This window comes from Triturus cristatus, chromosome 2_2 (assembly GCF_964204655.1).
Source record: "Triturus cristatus chromosome 2_2, aTriCri1.1, whole genome shotgun sequence".
Taxonomy (NCBI): Eukaryota; Metazoa; Chordata; class Amphibia; order Caudata; family Salamandridae; genus Triturus; species Triturus cristatus.
The window spans coordinates 318,911,581-318,935,002 of NC_140582.1; the positions used below are offsets into that span (position 1 = coordinate 318,911,581).

At 42.0% G+C, this 23,422-nt stretch overlaps 1 protein-coding gene across 1 annotated transcript in view; it reads left to right on the forward strand.

Annotated features, from left to right (window-relative positions):
- Positions 1 to 23,422, forward strand: part of COL25A1 (collagen type XXV alpha 1 chain) — an 898,191-nt gene that overhangs the window by 817,871 nt on the left and 56,898 nt on the right. The window contains exons 23-28 of the mRNA XM_085641379.1: positions 5,050 to 5,094; positions 8,164 to 8,208; positions 9,382 to 9,462; positions 14,339 to 14,401; positions 15,920 to 15,970; positions 21,764 to 21,790. Of these exons, the coding sequence (XP_085497505.1) occupies positions 5,050 to 5,094; positions 8,164 to 8,208; positions 9,382 to 9,462; positions 14,339 to 14,401; positions 15,920 to 15,970; positions 21,764 to 21,790 (312 nt within the window). The remainder of the gene's footprint in view (positions 1 to 5,049; positions 5,095 to 8,163; positions 8,209 to 9,381; positions 9,463 to 14,338; positions 14,402 to 15,919; positions 15,971 to 21,763; positions 21,791 to 23,422) is intronic.

Here is a 23,422-nt window from a genome sequence, read left to right on the forward strand (position 1 = left end):
CGCTTTGGGCCGTATTTACAAGGTGGTGTTAAGCCACTCGGAGTGTTTAGCGCCGCTTTGTAAATATGGAGAAGGGCATAGCGACACCAGAATGCCGCTAAAAGTATCTTTCTGGTGGCACTATCCCCTTGTACATATACCACTTTGAGTTTGTGTTTTCTGGGAGTTAATCTGCAAATATGTGTTCAACATTTTTTAGGCTTTTCTCAAGAATATATAGAAGGTGATATAGGTATTAGGTCTCCTTTGCATGCCATCCAAGGACCCCCTAGCAGCACCTACCCCTAGCAGCACCTACTGGAGCAAACTCCTGCCTTAACTAATGGCAGAGTCTAATTTACTGGACAACAGTCACAGTGTCAACCAGGGGTGCATGAAAAGCTGTGAAAGCACCAATCCCACTCCTTGAACATCTTTCAAGCCAACAACAGAGGGCGGTATGATTTTTTGAGGGTGAGTGGAGGTGTGCTGTGAAAGTGACCCAGAATCCTTTGCTAGAGGGAAGCCAATGATAGCAGCGACAGCAACTGGCAACGCAAAAGAACAGCATGGTTGATCAAGATACATGTTTCTGTTCAATGGGTGTCATCTATCGTTCGTAGTGTATTGTTTGGTGTATTTCATACGTGTTACCGTCATTTAACACAGCACTTTCGTATTTCTTTTTGATATGGTGTTTTGTATATTACAGTCTATCAAATCTGAATGTAACCTTGTGGTTTCTTAAATTACTAAAAAGTGTTTTGTGTTGTTTGCGATGCAGAAATTAAAAGTTGTGTCATTGATTTCGTCAGCCCTGTCACTTGATGTCCTGTTTTAATGTATCACAGTGCGATTGTCCTGATTCCCGCCTTTTTAACTTAACTACAGTTGTTTAAATTAAAGGTTACCAAACTATTGCACAGGGTTGTGTTTTAAACCCCAGCAGTGGTACAGTTCCCTCTTCAGGAGACAGTTGACATTTGGAAAATCAGACACAAATGCATCAGTATTGTCAATTGGCAAAGCATTATCCAGTCCTTTGTGCACTGCTAAAGCACAAAAAAAGCAAACTGTGCCAGATGCAAGGCTGCAAGAAACAAAACAATTAGAGACACAAAACACAAACCCCCATTTAACTTTAAATTCCTTAACGAATCTTCTTGAATTCAGGGCCACTACCCAATTCTGGCACAGATACTTTATCACACCAATGGTTTCACTTGGGCTCTGACTCAAAGGCTGGAACTCAGAAAGTGAAAGTCATCCAGTGTAGTTAGATTATCACTTGCATCTGTGGAACCTTACTGTAAAGATTCACCTCAGGCAGTTGAAGGGAGGAATGAAATCTTTAGTGCAGAGTGAACACAGGTACCCCCAGCTCAGCTTCACAGCTGCAAGGAAACTGAATGCTTTTCAAGGCATAACATTCTAGCCTAGCGACAAGCTTGACATTCTATTATATGCAGAACAACTCCACACATACCTACCCATAAAATAGCTGATGAGCCCTTTCTTTCAGAAGTCTCCGCTACATGAAGTGGTCACAGCTAATAAAGGGCGAGGGAATGCTTCTTGGCACATGAGCTAACAAATAGCTTCCATTTTCAGCACCAAACTACAAACAGCATTAGCTTTTTGCTGTGAGTGCTAATGGGATCAATGGAAGGCCACAGCACACCACTGATGGCTTCACTGTGCCATTGACCTAAAATGATGTCATTGGTGATGTGAAAATGCAGGTGTTACAAAGTCTTTTATTCTTTCCCATTTTCACTTGCATGGAATATTGGCACCAACCTGAGCCTAATGTATGTATTACAGACAGGGCCGGACTGGCCGTAGCGGGCACCAGGCAATTCCTCGATTGGCCGTACGGGTGGGGGCCGGTTTTGGGCCCCTGGGAACCATTTTTGTTACAGGGCCGTTTTTGCAGCATAGCAGCAAAGTCGGCCCTGGAACAAAATCATCCGAAAACCGGCCCTGGCAAAGAGCTCTGCCGAACCCCCAACCCGCCAGGGCCAGTTTTGGTTCCCAGTCCGGCCCCGATTACAGACATGCATTTATTGAGCAATGCAAGAGCTCATGTGACATAAATACAGTGCAGGCCAGGGGCATTGGCTTTGTCATTTCTTGTTCACTTGTCACGGAAAGTATTTACTTGGAAACATGAAGTCTCTCATAAAAATGTACTATTGGAATTTTATGAATTCTTCCATCAAAATGTTAAGTGAAACTGCAATGCTTTTAACGTTATAGTTTGGTGAGCTTGTCTCAGTTTTCTACTATCATCAAACTAAGGCATAGAGCAGCAGTGTCAGGCCTTCTTGCTGTGATAAAGCTCAGTGGACTAACATGCCCACTTCTGACACCTGAGGTCAACCTGTAGGTGTCAGTGTCAGTCCTGTCTCAGGCACTTTAGACCTTCACTCCTTTTAGGGACGTGAATCGAGTACTAATGTACTGGGTAAAAGTGCTTTGATATCTGAGAGTTGAACCACTATAAAAGAAACAAGTCATCATTCTCTATTAGTGACTGGTAATTTGCCAAGATAATGTCTAGATGGTATAGAGCATGGGTACTCACAAACTTTCTCTCGGGGGCCAAATTTACAGTGTGGTTTGTGGCCGAGGGCCGCACCGGTGGGGCCGGTGGTCAGAGGGGGAGGGGCGGGGCTAAAGCAAAAAAAAATTGTGACCATGAGGTTGAACACAGGTCCCTGCAGCAGACGCCTTCGTCCACTGAGCCACCAGACCCGGCATACACAGATATCTCTCTCTGTCTCTCTCTCTCTCTCTCTCTCTCTCTCTCCCTCTCCCCCTCCCTCCCCCTCCCTCTCTTTCTCTCCCTCCGTCTCCCTCTCTCCCCCTCCCTCCCTCCCTCTCTCCCCCTGTCTCTCTCCCCCTGTCTCTCTCCCCCGTCTCTCCCCCCCTCCATCGCCCTCCCTCCGTCGCCCTCCCTCCGTCGCCCTCCTCCCTCTGTCGCCCTCCTCCCTCTGTCGCCCTCCTCCCTCTATCGCTCTCCTCCCTCTGTCGCCCTCCTCCCTCTGTCACCCTCCCTCTGTCGCCCTCCCTCTGTCGCCCTCCCTCTGTCTCCCTCCCTCTGTCTCCCTCCCTTGTCTCCCTCTCCCTCCCTCTGTCTCCCTCCGTCTCCCTCCCTCCCTCTGTCTCCCTCCCTCCCTCTGTCTCCCTCCATCTCCCGCCCTCCCTCTCCCTCCCTCCCTCCGTCTCCCTCCATCTCCCTCCCTCCGTCCGTCTCCCTCCATCTCCCTCCCTCCGTCTCCTTCCCTCCATCTCCCTCCCTCCATCTCCCTCTGTCTCCCTCCCTCCATCTCCCTCCCTGTCTCTCTCCCTCCCTCTGTCTCTCTCCCTCTGTCTCTCTCCCTCTGTCTCCCTCCCTGTCTCTCTCCCTCCCTCTGTCTCCCTCCCTCTCCCTCTGTCTCTCTCCCTCTGTCTCCCTCCGTCACCCTCTGTCATCTCACCCGTGTGTGTGTCAGCCCTCAGCCTGGGCTGAGCCAGCTTCCCAGCACGCACACAGCCGCCCTGAGACAGCTTCCCAGCGTGCACACACAGCGGCACCCGAGTACTTCACAGGTCTTTAAAAGACCATTTACATGTTAATAAAGCTTTGTTGTATTTCACCTCTTAGGCCCCTGCATCTCCACTTTGACAATCACTGGAATCCCCCGGCCCCCACAGAGCAGAGTCTCAGAGTCCGGGCTGCTGAACCGGCAGTGTCTACACTATTTAATTTTTTTTAAAAACACATGTAGGGTGTCTGCAAGGTCCGCGGGCCGCCGAGGAAGGCTTGCCGGGCCGCTGGCGGCCCGCGGGCCGTACTATGAGTAACCATGGACTATAGAGGAATATGTACAAATGGTAAAGTCAAGTAGTAAGCGTCACAGCTTATACTAAAACTTTAATATGTGAAGTATATCCCTCAAACTTATATAGAGCATAACATATTAATGAATAAAACGTGTCCAGACAACACTGAGGGAGCTCCTTTGGCTTCCAAGGATTCACCCCAAAGTCTAAAACAACATTATTACAGCAGCTGCTTTTCAATCTCTCTCATTCTATTGTTTTCCAACTCCAAATCAGATGCTGCGGAGGTTCCTGCCTCTCTTATCCGAGGAGCACAGGAGGCTGACGGTGCAGGCTCTGATAGGCTCCAGGTTGGATTATGCCAACATTCTTTACCTGGGCCTGCCAGAGTATCTGCTACAAAGGCTTCAAGTTGTACAGAACGCGGCGGCCAGGGCCATTTTTGGCCTAAGTAGGCGGGCCAGCGCCTCTGGGTTGTTGGTGGCGTTGCACTGGCTACCCATCCGCAAACGGATCGCCTTTAAGGCTTTGACCCTGGCCTACAAGGCGCTCCATGCGGTGGGAGCTAAACATCTTCAAAAGAGACTGACCTTCTACCATCCGACTCGCTCGTTGCGGTCAGAATCTCTACTTTTGGCGGCTGTTCCGCGTGTGAAGAGGGCTCGCCTGGGGGGCCGCTCTTTCAGTCTGTTGGCCCCACAGATGTGGAACGCACTACCACTCCCTTTGAGGGGGGCGTTTACTCTCCTTGATTTTAGAAGAGGTCTCAAAACCTGGCTGTTTTCTCAATAGGTCTCCCAGTTGTTTGTTTTCTTTTTTGTTTATCTTTTAACCTGTTTTTAGTTGTGTTGTGTTATTCTGAAATCTGTTTCCCTTACCTAAAAGCGCCGGGACACTCTTTTTGAGTAACCGTTGCGCTATACAAAAGAATAAATAACATAACATAACATAACACCTGTGTGAGTTAGCAAGGGGGCAGCACAATCCCAGCCACAAATACGCAATCGCTGCAAACAAACTGAGATTTTAGGATGAGTCTTTCATCTCCATCAACAGAGAGAGAGGGCTGGCCGCACTACAAAGCCGCTTCAGGGTTCCTCTTGTTGGCCCATCGTGCATTCGTTGTGCATGTCTTCTTTCGAATTGAAGGTCTCCATCTACCTTCTAATTGTAACAATCACCCAACATAAAGTGGGACTTCTTAAGGATGTTTCTAACAACTTGACCTTTTTTCATCAACAGGGACCGGCCGGGCCTCCAGGTCCTCCAGGGCTGCAGGGGATAAAGGTTTGTTGACTCTTTTAACTTGGCACTCAGCCTCAAACGTGCCTCTTCGGTGTCATGGACTTTGTTAGCAGAATAAGGAGACCTCAAACACATATTTCAAAAAATGCTATGGTAGTGCATGCAGTTTGCTGAAAATCAGTTACAATTAAACTGTTCAGTTTTGCACAAGTTAAAAAAATTGTGTGACACGTTGTCCAGTGCTTTGTGCCTGAGTCTAAAATAACATGTAATAACAAATTCAAATGATTCTTCACACACTCTAGAGATGTGTGGCAATCCATCAATTTACTTATATTAGTTCCAAGGGAAAAAATAGCAGTGATGATATTACACAAAGGCAATTTGCAAACTTAAAGCAAACATTGCACTAGTCATATGTAACCCCAGACCTATTATTAAAAGAGTTAATTTGAGAGAGCTCCAACCAAATGGCTAAAACGCATATCTATCAGAAAGCCGTGGTAATTTATGTTTAAAGTCAAGGCTCGTGGAAGGTATGAATCTTCAAGAAGTTTCTAAGGAGACCAAGGTTGAATAGAAAGTAATCAGGAAACATATGCAGACATTTGCAGGAAATCTTGTGTATCAAGTTCTTTCAGATTCAGAATTATGGTACATACCCCTCTGATGGTCCTAGGAAGTATTGCCTTCACATTGAGATTCCACAAAGTATAATTGTCCGTATCATCTTGGATTTTGTTGATTAGTGGCTTTAACAAAACGGCAGCAAGTGCAATCGATCATTATCTCGTAGTAACCTGCTTGGCCTCACCATCTTTTCCCCTAATTGCAAAGGCACTCAAACTAAATAGCTGAAAATAATATTCATAAAATGAAAGCACAACAGTGTGGAAGTGTTCCATGTCTGGAGTGTGTTTGTGACCTTTATGCTGACCATCGGATTAGACAGTGAGCTTTTTTGATTTTGTTTGTGCCAATTTTCGATGGGTTTTCCAAGGTGATGGACAAGAAGACATTGATCATTTAAATCTATGTGTGATTCTTTGTTTCATCACAAATGTAGGGTGGTCAAAATGTCTAGACATGGGTGATTGAGGTCTACTGGAACGCTAGAATTATTCTTTTGTGCACCTAAATTATGTTTAGGTGCACAAAATAAATTTACCCTTGAGTGCAATTAGAGCAAACATTTCAACATTTTGTTTCTCGAAGTCCAAAGTTCTAATTTTAGAAGTAGGGGTAGGAAAGGAGTCTTTACAGTGGTGGGTGGCCAATAGAGAATGCTATGAACACCCAACAACTCAGAAGACTGTGGTGTTCACAAACATTTTGCAGATCTTTTCTTATTCTGGGAACATATGTAATCTACCCCCGCAACCAAGCAAATGACGGGTTTTCATTTCATATCATTTTAGGGTACTTTACAAACATTATTGGGCAAATGGGAAGCGTTGTCATTTTTTTTTAGAAAAATAAGGCATTTTAAGACTCAGACATTTTTCATTAAAGAATCAAATCTTTTATCCTAGCCACCAACTTGAGGACAGCAGTCCAAGCTCGACTTTGTTCCTGCCTCGCAGAGGAAAGTCTCTTCTAGAAGGACTTCTCAAATCCACAGCAGCAACTTTTAAAGCTGATTGCTTGGTCTCTGAGACACAAAATCTGGCCTTATCTGACCTTATTACCCCACCCTAAAACAATTCCACTGCCTACTATTAGAGCTACGGATTAACCTCAAAAGAGCGTGTATGACCCATAAGGCTTTCCGCTTCTGACTTTAACTCTACTTGAAGGAAAAATGGCAAACCACAGGAGATGAAAGAATGACAAAGCAAATCTCACCTCCTACTTGGAATTCCGTAAAAAAAGAAAAGTAAAACCTTAAACCAGGCTTTCACTTGCCTACCTCCCAGACTGTGTAACTAGATCCCTGAAACCATTAGGTTCAACCCAAATTACCCATCATTCCGGAAAAAATGGAAGACTCCCCAGTAATAGCTGCATCTACCAAACTGAAGGTGTACTCTATCCCGGAGTCTACGCCTGGAGTCAAACCATCCTTTCTTCATTATCTCTATTCCCTGCAGGTACCCTTTTTACACTATTAACTGTCTCCAACGGTGGAACAAATCTTACATTATGTGTTTGTATGTTAAGCTATTCTAATATACTAATGTTATGGTGTATATAACGTGCTACAATGCCCTTGTGTCTTGGCCCTCACCCTCAAATAAATACATAAATAAATAAAAGATTGCTATGCAAAGTCAGTATTTTAGAAAATGCTATTTAAGTACCCTGATACCACAGTATATATTTAGAGGGTAATAAATAAGCCCCTCTCCCCGCCGGTGAGTCACTTTTTGTGATGCTGTGGTGACGCAGGAGCCTGATTCATATCTGCTAGGCTGCACCAAGCCACTTTTTTGGCTTAATGCTGCCTTTTACAAATTGTTCCCTTTAACGCAATTTTCTGCTGTAAAGGGACATGCAATGGGTGTTGCTGGGAGTGTTGTTAGCAACATCCATGGCTTTTTGACACTGCCCCAGATTTATGAGAAATCGTAACTCTGAGGTAGCGCTAAAAACGTACGCCTCCCAGGGTAGGCATAAGGGAGGCACAACGAGGAGAAATATCTCTATTTCTCCTCGTTTTTCCTTTTTCTATGTGTGCTGCAGCAGCACACATAGAAAGAGGAAAAATCCTCTTGTGATTGTTTTTGTGCAGGAAGGTGTCCCTTCCTGCACACAAATAATGATTCCCCCAATGCAGGCACCCTTGCACCAAGGTGCAAAGGTGCCTGCATTGGCGCACGGCAGCCCAGTGTGCGCCAGTACAGGGGAAAAGGATCTGATAGATACGGCGTATTCCTGCCCTTCTCTTTTGCTGTAGAGCAGCGCCGCATGAGCGCCTGCGGTGCTGCCCTACGACAAAAACTCATAAAAACTCATAAATGAGGCCCATTATGTTTTTCTTTCACAACGTTGAGTAATGTGTGCTTTATCTCCAGGCAACATCCACATTTTGTCTGGTTTACAAAAGTCATCAATTATTCTATATAAAGAACACCTTGCATCCTGCTCTAATGCTGTGCTCTTTCATTGCAGGGCGAGGCAGGATCTTTAGGACCTCCAGGAATTGATGGCGAGCAGGTACAACACAATGGATTACTGTGTAGGATTACTAGAGGTCTTAGCATTTTAGCAGATTTATGCGATTTCCTATCGGTATGTCTTTACCAGAGAGTGTCTATGTATTAATATGTGGATAGCGCAATCCTACTATCGGCGTCTCGTAACTTGTTTATTACTAAGCTCTATGCCATTAAATGAGAATTATGATCAAGTTTCACATTGCTCATTTTAGCCATGATCTTGAGTGGTATCCCTATGCGGGATACTGCTCCAACTGACCGTGTAGGGCTCACTGTTCTGCACCCGCATTTACTAGAAAATCCAGCTTGTAAAATCCCTGATCAGCAGGGGTTATGCAATGCGGCCACAGTCCGCACTCCTTCTATGGCACAGGGGGGGAGCAGATAGTGCTCCCCCATGCCAGTTCCAGACCTGCCCCCTTATACAAGATTTTCACTGTGTTAGGAGAGGGGTGGGGCCTTGAAGTAGGCGGGGCTTTGTGCTGCACACAGCCGAGGCACTTTAAATTCACCACTTCCCCCACTCCAATACCAAAAATCAAAGCTTTTGAGGCAGCTGCCGATGTCATGGGAGGTTTCACACACTGTAATAGACATTGGCTGCACAGAGGCTCCAGACAATAAAGTGGAAACCTACTGTCTGCAGGGGTTTCCAGCTAATTGTATGCACAGCGTGTGATAATGGCTCCTCAGCGGGTGACCATGTGATGGGAGCCGACATTTTGTTAAGCACGGTGGCACTGTGTGAATTTGAAGGTCTGCAGCCCACAGGCTGACAGGCTCTAGGACACCCTCATGACCCCACTCAAACTACACCTTGCCCAGCTACTGCCACCCTTCCCCAAATACCACCTGGCAGAGCAAGCAGTAAATGTACGCTTTAAACCTAACAGAATTGGAAATTCATTGTGGTATTTCACCTGGTAAATCTGGGTGCACACGGTTATTCCCCATTCTATGGGTTTAACTCATAATTGCACGGTACTGGTGGGGCGTTAGCGCATGGTACTGGTTATTAGGTATGTATTGTTTGCACCCTGCCAGGTCTGTGCAACTCACCATGGCTCTAGCATGTCAACAGGTCTTCAGACAATATTCCATTTTTCAAAGCGTGTACTTTGTGATGACTTCCGATGTTCAATAGCTGCTGAAACAACATGTCGTTTTGCAGGGTCCAAAAGGTTCAAAGGGTGACACTGGCGAATCTGGCACACCTGGAGAAAAAGGGGGGATTGGGCTTCCAGGCTTACCGGTAAGTTTGGAAAGTTGTAAGAATTGCAATAGCAGTTTTGAGAAATATAGCACTGAAAACAGCTTTCCTGCATGCCAACCACTAAACTTTATTACAAACATTTTGAGTCACATATGAAAAAACTGTATTTCTGGTCAAGTCTTACCAAACTCTTGTGACATGTGCTTTACTCACTAGACAAAATTGTCATGTTATGGTGTAGCTTAACCTTTGTGTAATTACGCGGGACTGTGGTAGTGGAAGTGCCCGTAGATCAACCATGCATGTGTAGGGAAGGCTCTCTGCGAAAAATGCCTAAATGATGCTCCCCTTAATTGTAGGAAGCCTTTGTCACTAATGCAGAAATGCCAGGGACACTTAGTTGATGCTTTCACCGTCTCTGGATGAAAAATAAAACAAGCATCTAAAAAAGAAAGTTTTTAATGATGAGTTTTTTCCAGGCTTTAACTTGGAATATATATAAGGAGTGTACACACACATTTAAAGATTAACAGTTATCAAACAATAACAGTAAGTTATAACTTTCGAAGGGAAAAAAGCTTCAGAAAAGTTGTTACTCCTAATCCTGACAATTCACAGTTTTAATAATAAGTAATATAACATATTCCAAGATAAAATATGTAATTTGTACATTTTTGTCCTGATCTGAGAAAGCTAAAGTTTGAAAAGCCGGATATATACTCCCAAACGGATACTCATGCATATGTAAATATCTGACTTTTATGAGATTCATAATGCATTCCAGGAGAAATATTGGAAATCTATGAAGAAGGTGCCAAAGGTGCACCCATCCGTGACCAGAACGCGGCCACAGCCAGTCCCGCAGGTCCCATGATTAACGAGGGTATCGCATACACTCCAGATGAGATTTTAAGGACAGAAAGTTTAAATAAAAACTGACCAGAAGAGTATGAGAAATTTCCTAAAGAGGTACAGCTGCCAGGTACGGGATTTACACAGCCGGCAGATAAAGAAAGAAGTACAAAGACACACTTAATAGGTCTCATTAATCTGCATTCCATATATAAAACAGAATAGAAATTGGAGAGATAATTCTTGATCACTCTCTGGACATTCTTTATGTGAAGGAAGCTTGGCTTGCTGAGACTTCTAAAGCTGACCGGGTGACTGGTGACTGCTGTCCAGGAAGGCTTCAAGATTCAGCAAACCGGTAAAACATGTACATGAGCAGAAGGTGAAGCGATTATATATTATCGGTCTATTAAACCGGGAGAAATAAAACTCTACCCTACAGACATAGATGAGCTATTAGTGGCAAATCTCATCATTTCACTTATTACGTCAATAACTGCTGTAGTAGTCACTGGCGTAACGAACGCTGAGGGGGCCCCCCTGCAAGGTACATGGAGGGGCCCCACTCTGGATTGAATCCGGAGCTCTCAGGCCTGACTACTGTGCAGAGTGGGCCCCCCGCACCGCGGGGGATGCGGGGGCCTGTGTTACACCACTGGTAGTAGTTTGTAGATCTCTGAGTAATAGTAAAGACACTGGGATCCAATTAAACCAACTAATAGCCCCAATAGTGCTAAATTCATCCAGACTGCTAATTCTGGGAGACTTTAACAACGACTTGGATCCACCTTATTCAGGGGAGAAGCCCCACTACTTAAAAGTCAACGTGCATGTTTGGCCCAGAGCACTGGTTAAATCCCCTATGTATTATTATTTTTTTGTGTTGCAGTTTTATTCAGGGTGAACCCGACCAAAGGTTTTGGAGCGTTTTACATGAGAATCAGTTACATTACACACGGACACATTCTTTTTTGATAGGCACGGGGAGATTACGTGATTTGCCCAGAATCACAGGATGTTGAGCCAACACCGAGACTCGAAACCAAGGAGGTCTTCAATATAGTGAAGGGTTTTTGAGGCTCAGCATGCTGCAAGACAACAACACCAGCTAGTAAAGAAAAGTACTCTGCACCATCCCAACATTTTATGAGTAAAATCAGGGATAACTATGACTCTTTTCGATATGAGCCAGCCGATATGGTGTCCATCCCAAAAACGAAGTTCATGATCTCCCAAGCACATGCCATCTAACCAGGAAGTATCTAAAAATGAAGTAGTAAATGTGGAAATTTAGTTAGATCATGCATAATGTATCCATGCCCTGCCAAGATCAATAGTTTAGAAACTGACATCATCTCCCTTATTCTAATTTTTTTTATTATTAATTATTTTAGAATAGGGGTATTCTTGGAGGAATGGAAGAAGTAATTGCCACCCCAAATTAAGGCTAAAATAGTGAAAGAATTGATGAAAACTCCGCTATCAAATTTTATTAACCAGAATGTGAAGGATTACCGGGCAGGGTTTCTCTCACACCATGGAAGAGAACTGGCTCTACCAGCAGTAATTAACAAGCTTCAGCTAATGCAGGATATGGGACAAGTAGGAAACCTTATCCTGCTTGGCTTATCATCTACTTTTGAAGTGGTTTCCCACTCAGTTCTACTGGCTCAATTGCAACATATAGTTGCGAATAAGGCCTTGAAGTGGATTGAGACGCCTTTAAAGGAAAAGAGTCAGGCAGTAACACTATTCCCATTGATGTCAGGCTTCACTAAGTCTCATGGTGGCGTCTCACAATGGTCTTCCCTAAATCGAACATTGTTTAACAACTACGTGGCCTACCAGGCCGATTTAATCAAATCCTTCAGGTTAGGCCAAATTACATATGCACACAACACTCAAAATAATATTAATATGCTTGTTAACTCAGGAACGCCCAAAACTAACTTCAGAACTTGTATGGAAGCCCTAGCAGGAAGAGTGAAGTTTAATTTTTCTAAATTAATCTCGAACAAGACAGACATTTTAATCTGTGGTGGTGACCATTCAATCTGGGCCCAGGATTGATGGCCCACACATTTTGTGGGTTGCCAATCCCTGTGAAATTGGTTAGAAATCTTGGGTTCTACCTTGATTATAAGTTGTAAAGTAGATCACAAATAAGCAAGATGTCTTCTTCTTGTTTTGGCCATCTGAGCATATTGAGGAAAATACTCCCCATCCCTGCAGAATGTAAAGAACTGTACATTTATTTAGGCAATCATTGATTCATGCCTGGATTACAGTAATATAATAATATGTTAAATTTGGGCATACCAAAAGGACTCTATTTACAGGCTTCAAATGATTCAAACACAATTTGTGGAACAACCCCAACTTTTATTGAGGATTTGATTACAAGACATACACTAATCCGTAATCTATGCTCTACTACAGTTTATCTCAAAGCTGTACCAAGATAATTGAGAATCACCTGAATTTTAGAAAAAAGCTTTAAACATAACTCTATCCAAATTGAGTAGCAGAATTAGATAAGTTGGTCTAGCGCCAGAATGCTTTCTAATGAATTTAACATCACATAATATAATATAACGTATTCTAAGGTGACTTAATGTAACATAAGATAATGTAACGTAACATAACATAACATGAGTTAGCAGTGTGAAGACAACAGTCTAGAAAACACTCCATAAAACAAACTATTTTTATTAGGAGTTTCAAAGTTATAACATATTCTATGGTCTAAATTGCCAAACATTAATTAATTACAATATCACTTGTGCACAGCTTAGTACAGGTTACATGACATTTAATGTAAAACAGTGCTTTTGTTTTTGATCTTGCAATCAAATATGTGAAAAATAAATTATTCCGTTCAATGTTTTCTGGTTTCTTGTCTCCCTTCCCCCCCATATTTCCCCCATCGTTGCAATACAATGTGCATTTTTATAATTGTCATCAAAATAATACCTGTTGAGACGTTGTATGCTACATACTACCTCTCAGGAGAGCTGGTGTCTGGTCAAATAGTTATCTCTTTGATAAGACAACCTAACTCTCATCGATTGGTAATATTGTCATTCCAGATTTTTAGCAACAGAAAACGCATGTTGAAAAAAACAGGATTTGCTGTTATATAAAAAAATTGAATTTTAAAGAAATAAACATAAACAAAGCAATTCCCTTCACAATATTTTTAGCAAGATATGTGAAATTGCTTTTCATTTTCGTTTGCCATATATTTCATGGAAGGCCAACTCCAGCAATTTAATTATTGTAATTTTTTTTTCTTTTATTGTGGTAAATACATGAACTGTTACAATACAAATGGGTGTCAAAGTAGATTTTGTATTTCTGCCTAATGCTGACTTACACCTTTACAACAATTGACAATGTGAATATTTAGCGGTGGTCTATGTGCCACATTATTCCTATGCAAGCAAATGACGTCTCACGACCTAGGACTAAAACTTCCCACAGCATACTGATCGGGTCCTACCTTTTGTATGCCTGTGGTTTCGGCCCAGACCATGTTTTGACCGTAGGATGTGCCGAAGCACTGCTCCTCCTTGTAGTGCCTATGTACACACAAAGACAGCTTCATGAGTCCCAAAATCTCATCACACACATACAATTCAATAAGATGCTTTAAACTTCTAATCTAGAGAAGGTCATTTAACTCTCTTTAACCGTCTTCTAGTGTTAGAGTTGACTCTACACTTATCATATTTACTTGTCCAATTTCAAGAGTGTATCGTGTCTGATACAGCTAGAAACTGTACTTTCATACCACAAAGGTTGACCAGAGCAAAATGCAACATGCACTTGGGTACAGAAATTAAGGAGATAGTTGAGACTAGTAAGGACTTTATCGATGAAACCACGAGTTAAATACTTTAATCGTTTATGCTTGTTTATTTTAATTATTTATCAATCACACCACACAAGCAATCTCAAAGCCTTGCATAGTGACTGCATGTCAGACGTCTGCTATTGTTGAATTTGTGCAAGACTCTGCTCATACTTTTCAACTTGACTTTCTTCTTCTGTGACTTTTTAGGGTGCCAACGGCATGAAGGGAGAAAAGGGAGATCTCGGCTTGCCAGGCGCACAGGGTTCTTCTGTAAGTAGTAAATTTCACCTCATTTTAAACTAAATCATGAATACGATAGAAAAGAACTGGCAAATACAGTTGACATATATTGTCCCTGTGCCACATGGGACCATTAGGACAATGGCATCTCATTTTACACCTTTGAGGAAACTGAAAAATGCTTTTAGAGATAGAGGCAGCTTTATCAACACTTTGCACTAGAGCAAAGCCACAAAGAGTGAGGCAAATAGTTAATAAAGCATTTCCTTTCCAGCGTAGCTCTAAATATGAATCAATTAGTGATTTGGGCTATTTTGTGTTACCTTTTGTCAAGGGGTTGTCGCAAGGGATGTACAATGGCATTCCCACATTACCATCAATGGTGTTTAACTCCAAGCCCTATCTAGGAAGAATGGTACAAAAGGTCAAAAAATAACATCTTTTCGAGGCACGTGCTAACAAGAAAAAAAACTTCTTTCTCATATTGCACATTTGTGGTTTTGTACAGCACACATCCAATGTGGGAAAAAGTTTTAAAGTTTACTAAAAATAGTATTCTAGGGGTACCCTACGATGAAAAAGCATGTGCATAGCAGTAATCAGCCTAAAAGACCATGGTGACTGGGAAAGAGAGTACTAGTAGCACCATATCTTAGTAGATAAGCACTGCCCTTGCCTCCTAACTTTGGTTAAACTATAAATGAGTCAATCTCCCCTTAATAGTGCAAGAATATTTAAGACCCTGCCACGTCACCATAGCTCTGTTAGTTAAAAGAAATACTCTTGAAAAAAGTCCACATGTCTAGGAGAACAAGGATTGGGAAAACTACAACCATGAATTGTATAAACTAGAAATCTATCAAACTAGAGCGATTTTTCTAGTTGCCTGGTAAAACATTTGATGCAAATGGTGTTAAGTGTGATGAAGTGTTCAAGACTCGAGGATTGAGGAAATTGTCAAGGCAGTGCATTTTAATATAACAGAGGTCAGAGCATGTAGGCATGGAAGAAGCATGCCTCTCTTTAATTCCGTTTGGTTTCATTTTGTTTTGGTTTGGAATTGCCAAATGCTTATACCCGGGTCCTTATATAGTGTAGCAAGGCACAAGGATATAAAGTAATGATTTTAGTGAGTATGCCACAATATAGTGGATTGTGAAAGTCAGTGTTAACCAGTAAATCACACACAAAAGTAAATGTTTCTATAACAAAAGGAGGAAGAATAAATATATCTTAATGTGTTAGCATCAAGCAGTGAATTGTAATTTAAGGTGGAGACACAAACCTTTCGTGGAATTTATTTTTTTGTTGGTTCCCTCACCTTACTTTTTTTAAACAGAGTTTGGTGTGCAAAAACACACCAAACTCTGATCTCCACAAATTAGATTTGTACCTCCTGTGGAGTGTTCTAATTTGAGGCACAAAGATCCAGTTTATCTTTGAAACAAATAAAGACCTCCTAATCGGGTGATGGTCGTACATGCTATCAGTGGGTGTTTGCTCTCTGTCACTACTGTCACTATTAATACTTCCAATTTATTTTCACAGATCATAGGTCCTCCAGGACCATCTGGCCCCCATGGACCACCGGGTCCTATGGTAAGTCACCAGTTTCTAATTCTCATATCCTTTTGTCTTTGCCAAGTGTTGTTGATGCAATTACATGATGTCAAGTATGGAATATGTTTGTATATTGTGAAAAAGCTGGCTTGCAAGATGCTGACATCAACGTTTTATTTCCTGTAGGAAGCTAGTGGGTGAAAATACACTAATATATTTACACCCTTCAAGTACTTTACTAATGGGTGTTTGCCTGTCAAATGTATTACTCTGGAAGAAAGTGTGATAACCATCCTCAAACGAATGGACATGGGAGGGATTTGTACACTGTTCACACTGATTGTAAGAAAGCATGTCTGTATCATAGCTGTGGGTCTCAGTGCCAGACTGGGCTCTATCATGGAGCTCAGTGGCTCACTGTGCCCTAAATAGATCTCAGTGGCTGCACAGGGATCACCAAATCACGTTCAATTTTGTGCGGTAGACTCTATGCCAAGCCAATTACATACACAACCAATGCATTGAATTACCTGTTCAAATACTTACTTTTTCATAAACTTTGTGGGTAAAATGTACCAGAAGTCATGGCAGCAGCAGAAGTAGTGTATCAATAGCTAGTGCAGCACGAGATGCGGCATTAGTAGAATTAAATGTTGTAGTAGTACTAGTAAACAATTTATCACTACTTGTTACAGCAGAAGAAATAGTTATAATAGCAGTAGTAGGGGTAGGACCAGTTTTAGTCCTACTAGTAATAGTGATAACAGTTGATTTAGTCACACTAATAGCTCCAGCAGTTTCAATAGCAGTGCAGCAGTAATGTGTGCACTACTACTAGTAGCAGATCCAGGTGTAGTGTTATCAGTATTTGTAATAATAATAATAATAGGTAAATCATTAGTGCCAGTAATTAAATTAGTATTTGTACTTGGTCTGCTATTAGGAATAGTACCAGTAGTAGTGTTTCTATTAACAGTTATAGGATTAATAGTAGTGTTACTAGTAGTAGTTATTTATGTATGATGCTAGTCCTAGGTTTATTTAAGAAAGTTGTACTCATACCACCAGTAGATACATAAGCAATAGTAGTGATAGTAGTAGAAGTGATGAACCACTTTCAAGAGTAGTGGTAAAGGATTAATTTATGTTAAGGAATATTCCCTGATATATATATAGAAGTTTTAAAAAGTAAGCTGAATGGTATTCCATGAAATCGGCTAGATGTAATGCACCTCCTAGTGAGATGAAAAAGGAGAAGCAAGAAGTAGGTGAATTCAGTGGCGGCTGCCTCTGTACTGGGGTGGGGGAGGCATAAAAAAATAAATAAATAAACGTACCTTCTTCGCCGCTGCCAAGAGGGCGGCCAAGCTGTCATGCGCACTTAGGAAGGGAGTGCAAACCACTCCTGCACCCTCTGACAGTGGCGAGTCAAGCCCCGCCCCGCCCGATGTGGCTGGAGTCCCGCAAAGAAAAATAAAATGCTAATAACTTCTTGTTATTATCATTTTGTTTGTACTGCTCACAGAGCAGTGGGGCGGCGCTCCTCTGCCTTAGCGGAGGAGCCGCCACTGGGTGAATTGAGACTCTGAAATAACACAGATCTCTTCGCTCCCTGTGGACTTTCCTCTCACACTGTCAGTAACATGCAGAAATATATCCAGATAAAACTCAATAAGCTTCAACAATGATATCAGACTCTCTATCCTAGAATAGTTTGTTGTGTCTACTATACACAATCTACACCAAATACCCAAATCACATTGTAGCTTAGAAAGCGATCACTGCATCGGAGGTACCAGACTGTGGAACATGCTGCCCTATCACCCAGCTATTAAAAGAGAGAATAGCCTGCCTTTTCAGTACTACCCAAGCACTTCCTTGGCCAAGACGACCCTAGAAGTGACAATATTGATTTGTGAAACGCTCACTCACTTGCTGATAACTCGTGTTTACTCTATCACCTGCACAAAATTGCATGCTACATCACTCCACATCTTAAACTGCACACAAGGAAAACTATTAGTGATAAAAACCACCATTTCTTACCTTTCTGATAATTTGTGTCACTTTTTGTGCTCAAACATATGAGTGAGGCACTCAGCTCTTCAAGGGTTGTGGTATTTATTGATTCAAATATTCACCCCCACATCAGCACTTTTTACATCCAGGAAAGCTTTGAAAACATCCCTGTTGATGCCAGCATTTTCCATTTTTATGTTCATTTCAGTTATTATTTTGTTTTTAATTATGTCAACTGATGATTTTGGAATCAGTGGTAGTGCCAGTGATGTTCAGTCCACCTTGATGCAATGATTTTAAACAGTACCGTACCACCTGATTACTGCATATCTCAAGTGATATCAGCACTGCATTGATTCCACATTCCAAATAGAATCTTCTCCCATGATTCTTTTTGAAAATCCTGCAGTGTCAGCTGTGCAGACTCTGAGAAAACAATCTTGTACTACCTGAAGAAGGTGGATGCCGAAATATACTTTAGTTCTTTGTAGAATCTATCTGCGTGAGTCACTTGTTGGATATTTTCTTTCCTTGTGACTCATTGTATCCTCAGGGATCCACATTTTTGCCCTTGCTTGCTCTTGTTTTCTTGTGATCTTTCTTCTTCTAGTGTATATATAAACCCCAAATTTGCCCTTTCCACCTTTTGTCACTACCCACTCCCCAAACCTAAAATTACCCTTAACACCATATATAGGTTTAAGGGTATTTATGGGATTTAAGGGTAGGTAGTGGTAAAGGGTTGTAAGGGTAATTTTACAGTTGAGGCAGTAAAGGGTGGTAAGGGTAAATTTAGGGCATATATACCTTCAAGAAAAAGCCCATTACAACAGAGCCACTGTTTCCTGACTGACACCCCTACCTTCTATATATGTCGGGATTAGTGACAATTTCTGTGGCAGGCAACTAATGCGCCAAACAGTTTATGGTGAAAAAGTCACACGGTTCTCAGTGGAGGTGACCGGCTCACAAAAGGGCGATTTCTGAAGGTTTTTAAGTATACGTATACAGTATTCTTCCTTCTGTTCTTTTGTTGGAACAGGGTGAGGGTCCTGCAGGGATTCACACAGTTTTAGTGAAGTAATGCTTAGCATGGGTCCAGATACTGTAAGATATTGTATGCAATTTTGTATCTCCCAAAAATATCTAATTTTGCCACCAACCAGGTAGTTACCGTGTAGCTCACTATGCGGGGCGACTTGCACCATATAAGAGTACTGCGTGGCACCTTGCTCCAGCAACAGCCTGGCCTGCTGGGTGATCGTCCAGAATAGCTAGGGATCAAATAAAAGCTAGAAATTGTGTAAACTCAATTGGCAAACATGAGATATTTATTAGGGAACTGTAAGCATCTCACAACTCAGAAGTTTGTTTCGCACCACTGTATCTCTTTTGCATTTCTTGACACCCTCACAGGACTTGCTGTTTGAGTACTGCCCCATCCATGTATAGACTGTCTCAGTCTCATCCAAGCCTGTGTCACCAAACTGAAGGCATGCATGAATCTGATTTGTAGGCGTTTAGTTTGATGCATGGGCTATATTTAAAGATTTGACATCAAGTTCCTTAAAAGGGTCAGAGTAGGGACCTCAAGGACTGAGGGCTTCTTGTTTTGCTGTGCTTCTCTGAAAGCTTCATGGCACCATGGAAGATCGGACATGCAGCTATGCTCCTTAAACCAAATCGCTTTTCCTTCGGAGAAGGGTCTAATTTTTAAGTGTTCACTCTCACGAAATGTCCCAACTTTCTTTTAAAAAGTCTGCAACTTCAGTTTTTTACTCAAAGCCTCCACAATTTCAGGAATGGTTCCCCAGACTCCAGTCCCAATCGCGTAAGTTGCAGAAGAATACCTTACAAGTTATGTTCCTGCAACCAGCGCCAAGAAACCGGTAGGTGTACGTGTGCTCTATGAATACTTTTAACATAACATTAGTATGCTGGTTTCTTTCCAGCTAACAACAGCTTTGAGTGTTCACCTGCTTTGCTCGCTCCGCAGCCACAGGAGAGATGTGACTGGTTCCACTTGTAGTCTTCATCTGGTCTACTCGTCTCTCTGCTGGAAGCAAGCAGGAAAAGTTGGGCAATTTAAAGAGTGAGGGCCTGATGTACCATTCTCATTGAAAAACCAGAGATGTGCAGTTTGCACTTCGACTGGTTTGGAAATGGGAATGCAATTGGTGATGCAAACTATGCATTAACAGGTTGCGTTGCAAATTGAGCAGTTATAAGGGATCACAGAAACACCAGTCGAGTCCTTATTAAATAGACAGGTCGCAGTTGCTACCCTCTGTGATCGTCTGTAAATGCAGGGATGGAAGCATGTAAGAGACAGCAGACTTCTGTCTTTGCATTTGCATACAAAATCAGGAAACACTTTTTTTTTTTAAACCTGCCTGTGTCCATTAAAGGAACAGGCGCTAATTCTTAAAAAGTGTTTCCTGTTTGAAATGACATCAGAGAGAGCTGGCACCCCCCTCCAAGGCCGCTGTCATGATTCCTTGGATACCGACAGAAATCAGATATCATCCCCTTTGAGCTGTCAGTACCTGATCAATGGTTTGCGACCACATTAGAAATTGCAACGATTGATTCATTATTTTTCGAATTGCAGTTAGGAGTGGGGACCCCCTTTCATGCCCACTCCTATTTGCAGTTTCGACGGAGTCGCAAAACACCTTTTTACGAATAGCAAAGATTTTTCCAACTCGCGAAAAGACGTTCGACAGTAAAAAAACAGGCATTTTGCAGTTGCAAACCCTGTGATTTTGTGATTCCTGTGCCAGACTTGCTAATTGCAGGCTTTGCAGCCACAAAAACCTTCGTACATTCCCTAAAACCAGTAGGAAGTTGGGGGTAGCCCCTAAGCAATATACTGGAATTGAAGAAACTGGAAGACCGATGTCTCAGATGCACAGTTGAGAGCATAGGTCTATCCAGGACGAAGTGTAACAGTGTTCGGAGGGACACAATAGGTCATCTTGAGTTATAGTCCCCACCTCACTGTTGCCCACCATAGTCTTTCAAACTAGCACGCGCAGTGTCATGTCTTTTTCGAAGTTGTATCTAAACATTAGGCTTCATCTCATGTTGATGTCACCTTGTCTGTCTACAGATCCTGGGTTATAAAACTGCTCCTCTTCCGCCCCATCATCCTCCATTGCTCATGCTCAGGCTCGCTCCAGTTGACCTGCACTTGATCGATTTGTATCTTTCATTTTGCTAGTTCTCCTTGTCTATTATTATTTTTTAAAGGAATTCTACCATGTATTATGTGAATATATATGCACCCATGTGTGTACTGCTATTTTTATTTTTATTTGAAGTGTTTAGTCATACGTGAAAAATGGTGCAAAAGGATCAGAGCTCCTTCTCTCAATTTGTGGGAAGGGCAATGTTTCAAAAAATTGTAAAATACCCCTCACACACTGAAACCTGATTCAGTGTCATGCTTCATCATTGGGGTCTTCCCACCCCTCTACGGGACGGGGCATGCTACGACTTAAGTAGACCCAGGAGCACTTTATTCATTGTACTATAATGAGTCACCTCCTACAAGGAATCGACCTTGTAGGAGGTGACTCATTATAGTACACCATCTACACCTCCCCACTTTTACTATTCTCAGCCAGGGAAGACAATAAAGTATTTTCGTTCCACTAGCCAGAGAATTTTTAACCATCTCACATTTTCTTTTCACGATCCCACGCACTACACATACTCACCAAACACTGGCCCAATAGTCACCAGAACTTCTGTGTGTGATGTGAAGATTTCAAAAGTGTTAAACAAAAGATGATTTCTGTTTTGTTTTAGGGACCCCACGGTCTTCCTGGCCCGAAGGTAAAAGCATGGATCTTTAATACTTTGCATGAACTGTGGCCTATTTGCTTCTGCTGTGCTGTTTGTCAGTCAGAGCTGTGATGGCCGCGTTCCAGTTCTCGCCTTTGGCTCATATTCAATGCATTTGAAATAGTTCAGCCTGTCACGCTTATTTCACACAACTATCCGTGCAACTGCATGCAATGCATCACAAGGTAAATAGCAAAGGAAGTGGGGATGCAGGGGCTGCTAAGTGTGGACATGTGACAATCCCATATGGGAATTCGTGCAGTGTATTACTGAGACGTTTGCAATGCCATTTTGGAGATAGATAGATAGACAGACAGACAGACACAGATAGATAGAGAGATAGATAGATAGACAGATAGATAGATAGATAGATAGATAGATAGATAGATAGATAGATAGATAGATAGATAGATAGATAGATAGATAGATAGATAGATAGATAGATAGATAGATAGATAGATAGATAGATAGATAGATAGATATGGTGCAATATTGCACCTAAAGGTTTTGGTGACATCGTAAACTAAGTGGCCAAAGGCTGAGTGGTTGGTAACCAGAACCTAATACATGTTACTTGTAATGTATCTTTTACATTGCATATTTATATTTGGGTAGTTACCTTGAAAAGGCAATTTTCCTCAAAGTGCAGCTGATAACGTGCATTGATTGGAAATAGAATGTTTAAGGTTTTTATGGTTTAAAAAAAAAATGGAAAACTGTAAAGGTCAGTATATTTAAGCAATTCTGCGGCTCCAGCCTTTACAGCATAATTATGGATTGACGATATTTGCCATATAATTTCGCGACATTATTTGCATAATTTCCATGTTTCACAAACATATTGGTTCTAGCTCATATGGATGATATGGATAATAACAATATTGCAAGAGGATATGCTGCATAATTTGAGTTTTTGCTGCTGTTTTTGTCCTCTATTCTGAATAATTCTAATGTCCATGACAGTAGTAAAGCTCCGCAGAGTGGTGTGGTGGCTGACATTAAGATGAAAATCCATATTTTACAAGAAACCATGTAATATTTTCCATATTTCATGGTTTCCTTTGATAAATAGGGTTTATACCACTGCAGTTTCCCCGGAAAAAGCACTTAAACATGTCAAATAAATATCTATATATGTTACACACACATATATATGGGTGACCTGTCAGCGCCTGGCACTGCTTGAGGTGTGGTTGCTCTCCTTTTTCCCACTTGCAGCATGATCCCTGGAAGTGGGACTTCTCTTTGTCTACTTTAACTCTTTAAGTGCATTTTTGCCAGTGGGTCGTTTCAGTGCTGCATGCGGAAAACAAGCTACATGCATAGAAGGCCTGCTAGAAACTTTCCCAAAGATGGCTAGGGCTCCGCATTTCATATGTTTTCATGTACATGCACGCTGAATGAACGTGTGCATATATCAAATGCATCACACAACACAGTCCTTAACAGTAAACTGTCAAAAGGTGCCCTTGAAGTCACACTTTTGGTTTGTGTATACACTTACAACTCTAGGGCAGTGCATAAAGGAACATTGGTTAAATGTATCGCAGTGTGCATCATAGGAGCGCTATAAACAAAGCCTTTACAGCATCTCCGCTAAACATATCTTTTCCACCTCTAGAT